Below are 16,722 nucleotides of genomic sequence, written 5' to 3'. Positions count from 1 at the left end.
ATTAGTGGTTTAACATAGTATATAGGATTAGTCATGTGCAAGATCTAGTTGAAAAAAAAAAAAATTAATATTTTGTCTAAATTTGTTTTATAGAAATATATTTAATTTTTTAAAAAAAAAAAATTTCATGTGAATATTTTTAATTTTTAAGAATAAAATTTTCGTTCAGTGATATTAATATAATTAAATTTTTTTTTTATTTTTTAGGTATTTTTATTATTTTTAAAAGCATGTAAATAAATTACTGAATTACTTATAAAAAGCAATAAATATTTTGTACATAAAAATTAATTATTAATTAGAATATATGTTATTAATAAAAATACATAATTTTTGTCATAGTAAATCCACAGTGAACCGCATTATAGCGGTTTATTTGTTTATATCATTAAAATTAGATTTAAAATACATTAATTATTAGAGAAAACTCCATATTCTCTTTAATAATTTGTTTTTCATTACTCTAGCAAATTCATTCAATAATAATTTAATAAAATAAAAATGTAAATTATGGAAATTAAATAAATCAGGTAGTAAATGTAGAGGATAAAATAGAAGAAAAAAAGTTGGATGCAGAATTATTAACAGCTAGTTTCTTAATTGGATGTTCGGTGAATTTGCTAAAGTACTGAACAAGCAAATTAATAAAGAGCATGTGGAGTTGCCTCTACGATTTTGATGTATTTATATAAACTTTTATATGCATTGAACGAGCGATTCTTAATTATGTAATATACTTCATTCATCATTCTTTAATTTCAAGACGCATTTATTTACTTTAATAAAAACCTTATTGAATATTGATTATAATTTAATTGTAATTTATTTATTTCTTTGTTATGAGTTATGTTCAGCAATTTAAATATATTGCTGTTGAATTAGCAAGCATAAAAAATTAGTGAAAAATACAAATTAATTATACGAATATTAATTACATGAAAATTTTATTGTTATTGATATAAAAATTTTCTCTTACAAATTAAAAATATAAATATTATGCGAATTAAACTCTTTTATGTAAATAATTTTTTATCTGCTTAAGATCTTATTTTTATTGGTACTGTATCTTACTATGAATTTTTTTTTACCAATATTTTTCTTCTAATTTAAATCATTTAAAAAAAATAAATATATTTTTTTTTTACATATCTCTCTTTTTTTTTTAAAGAATAATAAAAAAAAATTCATCGTCATTTTTATTTTTCTTGCGTGTGCTGACCAACTGCGTATTCTTCATTTAACTAGTCCATTTATTTTCCAAAAAGGTTAATGAAGCCTTTTATTAACAAACATTGGAATTTGTACTTCTTTACCTCTATAATATATAGGTACCGCTTTTAGAATTCCTCTTTCAATTTTAGTTACTCTGTGAGGAAATGACCATAAGGTTTATATTGTATATTCTCACTATAGTGTTTCATTTGATTCCTTTCGTATTCATATAATCCGTATGAGATAATATCTCTAACCTTAATATTTTTATTCTCAATTATAAGTTTTCTTTTGATTTCATTAACATATGCATGTATGTTTTTCCATCTATCGTTTAAGTATATGATCCTCATTTCAGAAGTTGTTTCTCGTGATAATTTAGCAAACCCTGAACAGATACAATCTATTCCAAACATAGAAAAATAGAGTGTTTCTCCCATAGCTCCATGAGGCGTATTATTATATATTAGTACTGCATTTTGTACTATTTCCTCAAAAGGTAGATCTTATTCTTCATATAAAGTCTTAATGATATAATCTAAGCTTTTATGAAAGATTTCATTTATACCATTTTCTTGTGGATGATATGCGCTGGTATGATATAATTTAATCTGTAATTCTTATGTAACATAAAAATTAAATTCTTGATTAGTATAAATTGAACTGCCATCTGTTAAAATGCTTCTAGGGAATCCAAATATAGGTATCCATGTTTTCCTTATAATGTTACTTTTGTCAATAGAATTAGGTGTTTTATTAGTTATATTAGTTACCATAAAACGTGTATGATGATCTATTGCTACTTGTATATTGTATTATGTACCTACCATGTTTTAGGTCCTATAATATCCAATGAAACCATATCAAATACATTAGGTTTTGATAAAGCTTGATTATTGTTGGGTTTAAATTTCCTATTACGCATTACATGACAAATTAAACAATTTATGATGTATTCTTCAATATTTTTACTAATATTAGGCCACAAAAAATGTTTTTGTATTTTCTTTAGTGTTTTATTTACTCCACAATGTCCTGCGAAATTATTACCATGAAACCAATACATTAAATGATTTCTATATTTTTCTGATATATATAATTTTCCTGTTCTATGATTGATTAATAAAAGGCTTCTTTAACCTTTTTGATAAGAAAAAGGACTAGCTATATGAAGAATACGTAGTTGGTTGTGCAAACGCAGAAAAAAAAAAAAAAAAAAAAAAAAAATTATTTAATTTTTTTGATATTTTTTCTTTTGATAAATAGAGAAACGTAAAAAAAAAAAAATATATTTATTTTTTTTTAAATGATTGAATTGAGGAGAGAAAATTGTTAAAATAAATATCGAGAGTAAGGTTTAGTACCAATAAAAATGAGATATAAAACGGATAAAAGCATTTACACATAAAAGAGTTTAATTTGCATAATATTTATATTTTTAATTTGTTAGAGAAAATTTTATACATATGACAATAAAATTTTCATGTAATTAATATTCATATAATTAATTTGTATTTTTACTAATTGCTTATGTTTGTTAATTCAATAGCAATACATTTAAATTGCTGAACATAACTCATAACAGAGAAATAAATAAATTACAATTATATAATAATGAATATTCAATAGGGATTTAAATTTTTAATAAAAATAAGGATTTTTATTAAAGTAAATAAATGCCTATTGAAATCAAAAAAGCTGAACGAAGTAGAGCACATAATTAAGAATCACCTTTCAAAGCATATAAAAATATATATAAATACATGAAAATCGTAGAGGCAACTCTATATACTCATTATTAATTTGTTTGTTCAGTACTCTAGCAAAGACACCTAACGCCCAGTTAATAAATCAATACCATAGATCTTTTAATATAATAGTAAAAGGTTTCACAAGTTGTAACTATTGAAAATAATTTTATTTATATTATACTCTATTTCCGCTGAATATCACTAAGTTTTCTTGACGTATAGTGAACATATTTAGCTTTACCTATGTTGCTTATATCCGCTAATACATTGCTCTATAAATAATACTATTGACCCTGTGTGTATAATATTTAGACGAATAAATAGATTAAAAACAATTTATCTTGTGCATGTTTATTCGCAAGGACAATTTGCTATCATAAATATTTGCTCTAAAATAGTTATTCAAAAAGTATGTAAACAAAAAAAATATGTATATACATACTTGCACTTAAAGTGAACGCACTTAAAAAAAAATAAACAAATAATAATATTTCCTTTGTGTGGGCATTTACAATTAAAAAATAATATATATTATGATGATGTTTTTTTATTACAAAAAAAGAAGTTAGTTTTTTTTTTTTTTTTGGAGGATAACGTGCAGACTACTATAGAATGTATATTTTTATTTTAAGCTAAAATGTAATATTAAGGAAATTACATTTTGAAGTGTTGCTTATATTAAAAAAAAAATAATTAACTAAGTAATATTTAATGTTTAATAATAAAAATAAAAATTTTATATTAAAATTAAGTAGAGTTTACACTACATTTTCCTTATTAATTTATTTGTTTGACACTAGAAAAGTAATTCAATATCCATTAATAAATCAGAGCTATGAATAATTTATATTGCTTAGGAATATTATCCTATTTATAATAATTATATTAATTTAAATACTTCATGAACTGTTATTTGGATAATTTAAGTTTCTATATCTCCAATACACAAACTATTCAAATTATTTTAATATCATGTAATATCTAGGTTAAATGTAAGACACTTTTATATTTTACATATTTTTACTAGTAAGAAAAAAATTCTACATATAATATTATAATAATTTAAATCATAAAAAATGCACTTTTATTAAATTCACGATTATTTTTTAGAGAAAAATTAGTGTTAAAATATTAAAAATGATAGTTACTATACACACCAGTTTTTATTAATAATACATCAATGTTTCTAACAAATTAAATATAAAAAACAAAAATTCTTATTAAAATTCTCCATTAATATTTACAAAGATGTCTTATAAAATTTAACCTATTAGGAAAAAAGTTATATTAGGAAGGAACAATTGTTGAATTCATTTATACCATATAAATGAGTTAACTAAATTATTTGGTAAGTAAAATGAAAAATAAAAAAGTATGCTATAAATATATAAAACTAAAATTAAAAAAGAAAATAAACACATTGTAATAATAATCAAAACTTATCAAATAAATATATAAAGGCAAAAAAAAAAAAAAAAAAAAATAATTTTTTTTTATATTTAATTAGAAGATTATGAAAATATATATGCAAAAAGTTATATTATAATTCTTTTTTATTTTTATATATTGATATTTTTTATATTGCAATAAAAATGTATTCTTTTGAATTTTATATGAAAAAACCTTTTATATTTAACTAAATATATATTTTCATATTCAGTAAATAACATTTATATTAAATTCAAAACTGATAAGAATTATTCGTAAAAAAGTAAATTTATAAAAATGTATTTTTAGAATAAATTGAGTAAATTTATTAAAAAATAAAACCTTTTTTAAAAAATATCTTTTACGGTAAATATATGATTAAAAAAATAGTATTTTTTTTCCTTTTTTAAATTGTAATTAATTTATTTCACTTTAAATGTGCTTTTTATAAGATTTGTTATTATAATTTCTTTAATGTAAATACCTATTTTCACTTTTTCTTTTGAATTTAAGTACTTAATAAATTTTTTTCATTTTTTTAAAATAGTTGAAAGAGTAATTTTTTTTAAAAAATAGTTATAACAAAAAATAAATATATACAAATATTGTATAAACATTTATCTATAATAAAAATAAAAAAAATAAAATTAAGATAAAAAAAACTATTTTAGAAAAATCAAAAAAGTTATATTTAAAAGAAAAATATTCACAAACAAAAATTAGTTTAATATTAAGTGAAAAATTGTGACACATGTAGTATACTGCATGAATAATACATGCGTATAAAAATTCTTAATTTATAGAGTTTTTTTTCCTTTTTTCATGGAGATATATCTCTATAATATACGAAGATTTATATTTATAAATCATAATATACCGTATATATAATAATTAAAAGTTCTACATAATTCACAGAGATTGGTAATTTAGAAAAAAAAATTAAAAAAAGTCCTTTAACATTAAATGTATATCATTTATAATTTTTATGTGCATTAAATTAAAAGTATTTAATTTTTTTACATAATATAAAGATAAATATAATTTTAATAAAATATTTTTAAAATAATTTTATCTGATTTATTATATTTTTTATTTATTTGTAAATTAACATTCTTATTGTATTTAAGGAATTAAGAATATTATTTCCATCTAAAGTAACCATAATATCATATGTAATAATAAAAAATTAGAAATTACATATCATATATGAAAATAATTTTCTATTTTAAGAATTTAAGATATTAATACAAGTTTTAATAATATCTAAATTAATATTACAAATCCATAATTTAGTATTATTGAAAATTGAAACAATTTTACACCTGAATTAACAACTTCTACTTCAATATTATTCTATAAATATATTAATATGAAAACGTTAATTTTATATTTAAAAATTACTACATTCCTTCTTTTAATTTGGATGTATCAATGTTTTTATAACGTAAGTTAAAATATTTACGTAATATATACATATAGATATATTTTATTTCTAATTATTTTTAACATTCCATTTGATTTACTATTCTAACTAAAGAAAAATACTTTTTAAAAAATTTTTATTTAATCCTTAGTGTGATTCCTATAAAACTTTGATTGATAAAAATATATTGCAAACAAAAAATGAGTTAAAATATGAAAGAGTATTAACAGAGGGTGACATAGCAGGACAAAAACAAACAAACGCTGAAAGATGCAAAGAAGAATGTCCAGTAGAAAAAAAAAAAAAAGAAAAAAAAATAAAATATTGGCATTTTCCTCTAATACGCCAGAATCCATACAATCGATGGCAGGTAGTTAATAATCCAGCACTGTTTGAGAGACTTAAAAATGAAACAAGTGGAATGGATCCTAAATGGATAGACCATAAATGGAATAATGAATGGAATAAAATTTCAGAGAACAAAGTTAATGAACTATCTGAAATATTTAAGCGAAGTGGTATTCCAAAAGAAGAAAAAGATAAATTAATTCTTGGTGTTAAGGAAGAACTCTTCCGACTATTTCAGGAATTTTTAGACGATTGTAAGAAAGAGATGAGAGGCAATAAAACAGAAACTGAATCTAAAAAAGAGATGAGAGACAATATAACAGAATCCAATTCTAAGAAAGAATAGGGAAAAAATAAAATAAAAAATAAGAAATCAAATACTTGGAAATATCATTTCTAATAGGTTTGATGACCATTAAGAAAATAAAAATTAATGGTTTAACAGAGAATATAGGATTATTCATGTACAAGATCTAGTTAAATAAAAAAAAATTTAATATTTTTTCTAAATTTTTTTTACAGAGATATATTTTATTTTTTTTAAAAAAAAAAAATTAAATGAAAAAAATTTTTTAGAAAGAAAAAATTTCATGAGTATATTTTTTAATTTTTTTAGGAATAAAATTTTCGTTAAGTGATATTAATATAATTAAAATTTTTTTTTTTTTTTATTTAAGTATTTGTATTATTTTTAAAACCAGTGAACTTAAATAACTGAAAATTACTTATAAAAAGCAATAATTATTTTGTACTTAAAAATTAATAATTAATGAGGATATAGGTTTTTAATAAAAGTACATAATTTTTATCAAAGTAAATTAACAATTAACCACATTATTGCAGTTTACTTTTTTATATCATTAAAATTAGTTTTAAAATTCATTTAATTACTAGAGAAAACTCCTTATTCTCTTTATTAATTTGTTTTTCATTACTCTAGTAAATTCATTGAATGATAATTTAATAAATTAAAAATCTAAATTATGGAAAATAAATAAATAAGGTATTAAATGTAGAGGATAAATTAGATGAGAAAATGTTGGATGCACAATTATTACCAGCTTACCTACATGACAAAAAAAGGACACAAAAAGAATAAAAAAAAGTTTTTATTGAGAATTATTAGAGTTAATGATTTCTTAATAAAAGGAATTATTAGCCTTTTTGAGAAAGAAATTAATAGTGAATGGAAAATAAATAGACATGAAAGTACTAGATAAATGAGAAAAAAAAGAATTGAATAGTGTGAAAAAAATATTCATGTTATTAAAAAATAGAAGAAAAATTGATAAAAATTTTTTTCGTGGCAAATTTTTATCTTTGAATTTTAAAGAGAAAATTTTATATTAACCATAATAAAATTTTCGTGTTTGTAGTATTGTATAATTTATTTCATATTTTGTTATTTATATTTGCTAATTCGCGAGAAGTAAATTTGAATTGTTAAACATTAATCATAACATTATAATTAATATATATGTGATATAAAACTATAATTAATAAAGATTTAAATTTTTAATAAAATAGGGATTTTTATTAAAATAATTATATGCCTCTTAAAAACTATAAATGCTCAATGAATGAGACCATATACATTTTAATGGTTATAGTATTAAAAACAAATTTAAATTCATTTAAATGGTAGAAGAAACTCTACATGCTAGTTGTAAATCCTTTTTTTCAATACTCCAGCAATGTAATGAATAGGAAATTAATAAACCATTAATTACATTTATTTTACTTATATTATGATTTATATTCAACATTTCAAATTTATTGATCTCAAATTAACTAGCATAAATAATTGATAAAGTGAAAATTAAATTAAGTAAGTACCACAAAACACAAAATTTTATTATAGTTAATATAAAATTTTCTTATTATAATTTAAATAAAAGTACACTACAATAAGCTTTTTTAGTCAATAAATTTTTCATCTATTTTTCGACCAGTAAATTCCTATTAAAAAAAGTAAAAATTTATTTTTTTTGTGTATTTAAATTACAAAAATAAAAAAAACATTAACTAATTTTTTTCTTTTTTTTTTACTTAACAATTGCATGTTGGTTAATAAAATGTATTATTAACCTTTTTGAAAATAAACGATAATAGTTCTATGGAAAATACATAATTAAACAAGCAAATTGTAGATGCAAAAAAAAAAATAAATAAAAAAAAAAAGTTAATTGTTAATTTCTTTATTTTCTTTTTCTAATTTTTAAATGAAAAAAAAAAATTAAATTTACATTTTTTTTGAAATGATTAATTTTTCAGTTGAAATTATAATTTATTACTTTCTTATTAAATAACTTTGCTAGAATATTGTTTTATTAACTGGGTTTTCGGTGACTTTGTTAGTGTACTGAATAAACAAATTAATAAAGAGCATGTAGAGTTGTCTCCACGGTTTTTATGTATTTATATATATTTTTAAATGCTTTGAACGAGTAATTCTTAATTATGTAATCTACTTCATGCAGCATTCTTTGATTTCAATAGGCATATATTTACCTTAATAATAATCCTTATTTTCATTAAAAATTTAAATCCTTATTGAACATTGATTATTAATTAATTGCAAATTACTTGTTTCATTGCTATGACTTTCATTAAGCAATTAATATTTATTGCTGTTAAATTAACAAACATAGACAATTCTTGGCAATACAAGGAAAATTATATAAATATTTATTATATAAAAATTTTATTGTTATATGTATAAAATTTTCTTTTGCAAAATTCATCACAATATATATTTCATTCCCTAAAAAAAAAATTTTTTTTTTTTTTTTTTTTTATTGGTAACAAATCTTTTTCCAATTGATTTTTTTTTTTTAATAAATTTTCTTTTTTCCAAACGGTCTTTTTTTTTATAAAAATACAAACAAAAAAAAATTGAGCATTTTTTTTTTTTTTTTTTTTTCGTGTCCATAACCAACTACGTATACTTAATATAGCTAATCTTTTTTATTACCAAAAAGGTTAATAAAGCCTTTTATTAACCACAAAGTCACCGAACACGCAGTTAATAAATCAATTGGTTAATACATTGCTCTATAAACAATACTATTGATCTTTTTTGTATAATTTTAGACGAATAAATTGAATAAAAACATTTCATTTTGTGCATGCTAATTCGCAAGGACAATATGATATAATAAATGTATTCTCTAAAATAGTTATTCAAAAAGCATGTAAACAAAAAAAATATGTATATACATACTTGCACATAAAGTAAGCGCACTTAAAAAAAAATAAATAAATAATAATATTTTTTTTGTGTGAATATTTACAATTAAAAAAAAATATATATAATGATGATATTTATTTTATTCAAAAAATAACGTAATCTTAAAAAAGAAATTAGTTATTCTTTTTTTTTTTTTTTGGACGATAATGTGCAGACTACTATAGAACGTATATTTTTATTTTAAGCTAAAATGTAATATTAAGGAAATCACATTTTGGAGTGCTGCTTATATTAAAAAAAAATAATTAACTAAGCAATATTTAATGTTTATTAATAATAATAAAAATTTTATATTAAAATTAAGTAGAGTTAACACTATATATTCCTTATTAATTTATTTGTTTGACACTAGAAAAGTAATTTAATAACCATTAATAAATCAGAGCTATAAATAATTTCTTTTCCATAGGAATATTATCCTTTTTATAATAATTATAATACTTCATCAACTGTTATTTGGGTAAGTTAAGCTTCTATATCTCCAATACACACAGTATTGAAATTATTTTAATATCATGTAATATCTATGTTAAATATAAGACACTTTTATATTTTACATATTTTTACTTGTAAGAACAACTTCTACATAAAATATTAAAAAAATATAAATCATAAAAAATGCACTTTTATTAAATTTATGATTATCTTTTAGAGAAAAACTAGTGTTAAAATATTAAAAATGATAGTATTTATACACACTACTTTTTATTAATAATACGCCAACGATTGTAACAAATTAAATTTAAAAAATAAAAATTCTTACTAAAATTATGTCTTAATATTTACAAAGACACCTTATGAAATTTAACCTTTTAAGAAAAAAGTAATATTATGAAGCGACAGCTGTTGAATTCATTTATGTTCTTTAATAAAAGGCTTCATTAACCTTTTTGGTAATAAAAAGGACTAGCTATACGAAGAATAGGTAGTTGGTCACACACACGCAAAAAAAAAAATATTGAACTTTTTTTTATTTTTTTTTTTAATAAATGGAGATACGTAAAAAAAAAATATACACATTTTTTTTAAAAAGATTTGATGAAAGAGAGAAAATTGGTAAAATAAAAATTGGGAATAACATTTAGTACCAATAAAAATGAGATCTTAAATAGATAAAAGATATTTACATATAAAAGAGTTTAATTTGCATAATATTTATATTTTTAATTTGTGAGAGAAAATTTTATACATATGACAATAAAATTTTCACGCAATTAATATCCATATAATTTATTTGCATTCTCTCTAATTATTAATGTTTGTTTATTCAACACCAATATATTTAAATTGCTGAACATAACTCATAACGAAGAAATAAATAATTTATATTTAATTAATAATCAACATTCAATAAGGATTTAAATTTTTAAAAAAAATAAAGATAATTATTAAAGTAAATAAATGACTATTGAAATTAAAAAAAGCTGAATGAAGTAGAGCACATAATTAAGAATCACTCTTTAAAGCATATAAAAGTATATATAAAGACACCATGATCGTAGAAACATCTCTACATGCTCTTTATTAATTTGTTTGTTCAGTTTTCGAGCAAAGTCACAGAACACCCAGTTAATAAATCAATACTATACAAATGTGTTACCTAAATTTCGTAAGTAAAATGAAAAATAAAATATTGTGCTATAAATATATAAAACTAGAAATAAAAAATAAAATAAACACATCGTAATAATAATCAACACTTATCAAATAAATATATAAGGGCAAAAAAAAAAAAAAATAAATAATTTTTTTTTTTATATTTTATTAGAAGATTATAATAATATTTATGGAAAACGTTATTTTATAATTCTGTTTTATCTTTATTTATTGATATTTTATGTATCACAATAAAAATTCATTCTTTTGAATTTTACAAGAAAATATATATTATATTTAACTAAATATATATTTTCATATACAGTAAATAACATTAATATTAAATTTGAAACTGATATATATTACTCGTAGAAATATAAATTTATAAAAATATATTTTTAGAATAAATTAAATAAATTTTTCAAAAAATAAAACTTATTTTAAAAAATATTTTTAACTATAAATATATGATTAAAAAAATAGTATTTTTTTTTCCTTTTTTAAATTGTAATTAATTTATTTCACTTTAAATGTGCTTTTTATAAGATTTGTTATTATAATTTCTTTAATGTAAATACCTATTTTCACTTTTTCTTTTGAATTTAAGTACTTAATAAATTTTTCTCATTTTTTTAAAATAGTTGAAAAAGTAATTTTTTTTAAAAAATTGTTATAACAAAAAATAAATATATGCATATATTGTATAAAAATTCATCATTAATGAAAATAAAAAAAAATGAATTAAGATAAAAAAAAAATATATTAGAGAAATCAGAAAAGTTATATTTAAAAGAAAAATATACACAAACAAAAATTAGTTTCATATTAAGTGAAAAATTGTGACAAATGTAGTATACTGCATGAAAAATACATGCGTATAAAAATTTTTAATTTATAGAGTTTTTTTTTTTTTTTTTTTTTGATGGAGATATATCTCTATAATATACGAAGATTTATATTAATAAATCATAATATACCGTATATAAAATAATCTAATGTTCGACATAATTCACACAGATTGGTTATTTAGAAATAAAAAATTAAAAAAAACCTCTAACATTAAATGTATATGATTTATAATTTTTATGTGCATTAAATTAAAAATATTTAATTTTTTTTTATAATTTAAAGATAAATAAAATTTTTAATAAAATATATTTAAAATAACATTATCCGATTTATTATATTTTTCATTTATTTGTAAAATAATATTCTTATTTTATTTTTTAAAGAATTAAGAATATTATTTCTATCTAAAGTAATAATAATATCATCTGTAATAATAAAAAGTTAGAAATTACATTTCTCATATGAAAATAATTTTCTATTTTATAAATATAAGAAATTAATATAAGATATAATAATATCTTAATTAATATTACCAATCCATAATTTAGTATTACTGAAAATTGAAAGAAATTTACACCTGAATTAACAACTGCCACTTCAGTATTATTATATAAATATATTAATATGAAAATGTTAACTTTATATTTAAATATTACTACACTCCTTCTTTTAATTTGGATATATCAATTTTTTTATAACGTAAGTTATAATTTTTACAAAAAATATACATATAGATATATTTTATTTCTAATTATTTTTAACTTTACATTTGATTTACTATTCTAGCAAAAGAAACATTCTACTAATAAATTTTTGTTTAATCCATAGTGTGATTCCTATAAAACGTTTTTTAATAAAAATAGATTGCAAATAAAAAATGAGAGAGTATTAGCAGAAGGTGATGTAGTAGGAAAAGAGCACACTTACGCTGAAGGGTGCCTAGGAGATTATTCACTAGATAATAAAAATAACAAATGGAAAAATATGGTTCAATACGAGAATCCGTGCGATAGATGGCAGAGAAAAACTAATCCATTATTGAGGAAGCTATTTAATAAGGAAACAAGTAAAATGGATCCTATATGGAGATACCAAAAATGGAATAATGAATGGAATAATATTTCAGCTAAAAAAGTTAATGATCTATCTTCTATATTTCATCAACATGATATTTCACAGGAAGAAAAAGAAAAATTAATTCGTAGTGTTGAAGAAGAACTCCAAAATGAATTTGTGAAATTTTTAGACGAATGTAGGAAAGAGATGAGAGACAATAAAACAGAATCCGAATCTAAGAAAGAGATGATGGAAAATAGAAAAGAATTCGAATCTAAGAAAGAAATGAGAGACAATAAAACAGGATCCGAATCTAAGAATGATATGAGATACAATAAAACTGAATCCGAATCTGTTAAAGAGATGATAGACAATAAAACAGAATTCGAATCAATGAAAGAGATGATAAACAATAGAGCAGAAACCGAATCTATGAAAGAGATAAGAGAAAATAGAACAGAATCCGAATCTGAGAAAGAGATGAGAGATAATAAAGCAGAATCCGAATCTGAATCTGAATCTGAGAAAGAGATGAGAGACAATAGAACAGAATCCGAATATATGAAAGACATGAGAGACAATAAAGCAGAATCCGAATCTGAATCTGAATCTGAATCTGAGAAAGAGATGAGAGACAATGAAACAGAATCCGAATTTAGGAATGAGCAGGGAACATATGAAAAAAAAAATTATAAAAAAAAAATTTGGGAATTACATATTGTTTTGATAATCTTAAGGTGAATATAAATTAATGGTTTAACATAGAATATAGGATTAGTCATGAACAAGATCTAGTTAAAAAAAAGAAAAATTAATGTTTTTTCTAAATTTGTTTTATGGAATTATATATTATTTTTTAAAAAAAAAAAAAATTAAAAGAGAAAAATTTTTTAGAAAAAAAAAAAAAAATTTCATGAGAATATTTTTTAATTTTTAAGAATAAATTTTCGTTTAGTGATATTAATATAATTAAATTTTTTTTTATTATTTAGCTATTTTTATTATTTTTAAAAGCATGTACTTAATTTACTGAAAATTACTTATAAAAAGAAATAAATATTTTGTACATAAAAATTAATTATTAATTAGAATATATGTTTTTAATAAAAATAAATAATTTTTATCATAGTAAATCCACTATGAACCGCATTATTGCGGTTTATTTGTTTATATAATTAAAATTAGATTTAAAATCCATTTAATTATTAGAGAAAACTCCATATTCTCTTTAATAATTTGTTTTTAATTACTCTAGCAAATTCATTGAATGATAATTTAATAATTTAAAAATGTAAATTATGGAAAGTAAATAAATCAGGTAGTAAATGTAGAGGTGATTTATTAACTGAGTGTTCGCTGACTTTATTAGAGTATTGATTTATTAACTGGGTGTTCGGGGACTTTATTATAGTACTGAACAAACCAATTAATAAAGAGCATGTAGAGATGTCTCTACGATTTTTGTATATTTATATATATTTTTATTTGCTTTGAACGAGTGATCTTTAATTATAATCTACTTCGTTGAGCATTTTTTATTTCAATATGTATTTATTTACTTTAATAAAAATCCTTAATTTTTATTAAAAATTTAAATACTTATTGAACATTAATTATTAATTAATTATAATTACTAGTTTATTTGTTATGAGTTATATTCAGCAATTATTTTATATTGCCGTTGAATTAACAAACATAAACAATTATTAACAAAAACAAAATAAATTATATAAATATTAATTACATGAAAATTTTATTGTTATATGTATAAAATTTTCTTTTACAAAATTCATCATAAATCAATTTTTTTTTTTTTTAAATTAACGTATTTATGTTTACAATAGATCCTGTTTATAATTATAAAAAAGATAAAACTAATTATACTTGTTAAAAACAGTTATTTTTAAGGAAAATNGATTTATTAACTGGGTGTTCGGGGACTTTATTATAGTACTGAACAAACCAATTAATAAAGAGCATGTAGAGATGTCTCTACGATTTTTGTATATTTATATATATTTTTATTTGCTTTGAACGAGTGATCTTTAATTATAATCTACTTCGTTGAGCATTTTTTATTTCAATATGTATTTATTTACTTTAATAAAAATCCTTAATTTTTATTAAAAATTTAAATACTTATTGAACATTAATTATTAATTAATTATAATTACTAGTTTATTTGTTATGAGTTATATTCAGCAATTATTTTATATTGCCGTTGAATTAACAAACATAAACAATTATTAACAAAAACAAAATAAATTATATAAATATTAATTACATGAAAATTTTATTGTTATATGTATAAAATTTTCTTTTACAAAATTCATCATAAAAATATTTCATTTCATTCCTCCATTCCCCAAAAAAAAAAAAAAATCTTTTTTTTTTTTCTTTTATTTATTTCTTGTAACAAATATTTTAAAAAATTGATTTTTTTTTTAATCAATTTTTTTCTGACTATCTTTACATTTTTTCTTTCCTGACAGTCTTTGTACTTTCTTTTTAAAAAGTTCAAACAAAAAAAAATCATCAATTTTTCTTATTTTTGTGTGTGTATGCATGACTAACTTCATATACTTCATTTAACTAGTCCTTTTATTTTCCAAAAAGTAAATGAAGCCTTTTATTAACCATACTCCACCACCAAAGGAATGTAATGGTTATTAATTAAGTTTGTCATTTTTGTATTGTTTTATTACATCAAGTCCCTTTTGTATTCCCTTTTCAATTCGTTTGTCCTGATTATCGTTGATATCGTCTCCTATGATACTATTCCTTTTATGAATATCTAGATAACCCTGAGACTTTAAATCATGCGTCAGATTTAATTTCCGTTTATTTTTATTCGTAACTTGTATCAAATTCTGCAATTGCTTCTTATGTATCTCCCTAGTTTTGTTACTCAACAATTTTATTTTTTATATTGGAATTTGTGCTTCCTTACCTCTATAATATATAGGTAATGCTTTCAAAATTCAGTTTTCAATTTTAGTTACTCTGTGAGGAAATGTCCAATAAGGTTTATATTGTATATTCCCACTATAGTGTTTCATTTGATTCCTTTCTCATTCCGATAATTCGTATGAGATAATATTTCCAACCTTAATATTTTTATTCTCAATTACAGGTATTCTTTGATTTCATTAACATCTTCATGTATGTTTTTCCATCGATCGTTTAAGTATATGATTCTCATTTCAGAAGTTGTTTCTAGTAATAATTTAGCAAACCCTGAACAGATACAATCTATTCCAAACATAGCAAAATAGAGTGTTTCTCCCATAGCTCCAAGAGGCGTATTATTATATATTAGTACTGCATTTTGTACTATTTCCTCAAAAGGTAGATCTTTTTCTTCATATAAAGTCTTAATGATATAATCTAAGCTTTTATGAAAGATTTCATTTATACCATTTTCTTGTGGATGATATGCCCTGGCATGATATAATTTAATCTGTAATTCTTATGTAACATATAAATTAAATTCATGATTAGTATAAATTGAACCGCGATCTGTTAAAATGCTTCTAGGGCATCCAAATATAGGTATCCATGTTTTCCTTATAATGTTACTTGCGTCAATAGCATTAGGTGTTTTATTAGTTATATTAGTTACCATAAAACGTGTATGATGATCTACTTCTACTTGTATATAATACTCTGTACCTTTCCATGTTTTAGGTTCTATAATATCTAATGAAACCATATCAAATACATTCGGTTTTGATAATGCTTGATTATTGTTGGGTTTAAATTTCCTATTACGCATTACATGACAAGTTAAAAAATTTGTGACGTATTCT

The 16,722-nt window shown here is 20.3% G+C and overlaps 2 protein-coding genes across 2 annotated transcripts, besides 8 other annotated features; both read left to right on the top strand.

Annotated features, from left to right (window-relative positions):
• Positions 1-592: 592 nt before the first annotated feature.
• Positions 593-1,286: a repeat region.
• A 3-nt stretch (positions 1,287-1,289) lies between these two features.
• Positions 1,290-2,339: a repeat region.
• Positions 2,340-2,650: 311 nt separating this feature from the next.
• Positions 2,651-3,068: a repeat region.
• A 2,692-nt stretch (positions 3,069-5,760) lies between these two features.
• On the top strand, positions 5,761-6,508 carry PGAL8A_00322800 (fam-g protein; the record flags this gene model as incomplete). The annotated part of the gene is made up of 2 exons (XM_028672252.1): positions 5,761-5,835; positions 5,966-6,508. 2 exons carry the CDS (start codon positions 5,761-5,763, stop codon positions 6,506-6,508), a joined length of 618 nt encoding a protein of 205 aa, XP_028528823.1.
• Positions 6,509-7,429: 921 nt separating this feature from the next.
• Positions 7,430-7,884: a repeat region.
• A 596-nt stretch (positions 7,885-8,480) lies between these two features.
• Positions 8,481-9,169: a repeat region.
• A 1,283-nt stretch (positions 9,170-10,452) lies between these two features.
• Positions 10,453-10,994: a repeat region.
• Positions 10,995-12,481: 1,487 nt separating this feature from the next.
• Positions 12,482-13,654, top strand: PGAL8A_00322700 (fam-g protein; the record flags this gene model as incomplete). Its single annotated transcript, XM_028672251.1, has 2 exons — positions 12,482-12,556; positions 12,686-13,654. 2 exons carry the CDS (start codon positions 12,482-12,484, stop codon positions 13,652-13,654), a joined length of 1,044 nt encoding a protein of 347 aa, XP_028528822.1.
• Positions 13,655-14,285: 631 nt separating this feature from the next.
• Positions 14,286-14,706: a repeat region.
• Positions 14,707-14,826: 120 nt separating this feature from the next.
• Positions 14,827-16,722: part of a repeat region that runs on past the window's edge.

The sequence above is a fragment of the Plasmodium gallinaceum genome, assembly GCF_900005855.1.
Source record: "Plasmodium gallinaceum strain 8A genome assembly, contig: PGAL8A_v1_90, whole genome shotgun sequence".
Classification (NCBI taxonomy): Eukaryota; Apicomplexa; class Aconoidasida; order Haemosporida; family Plasmodiidae; genus Plasmodium; species Plasmodium gallinaceum.
The sequence above is the reverse complement of the archived record's forward strand: the minus strand, read 5'-3'. Positions and strand labels throughout refer to the sequence as shown.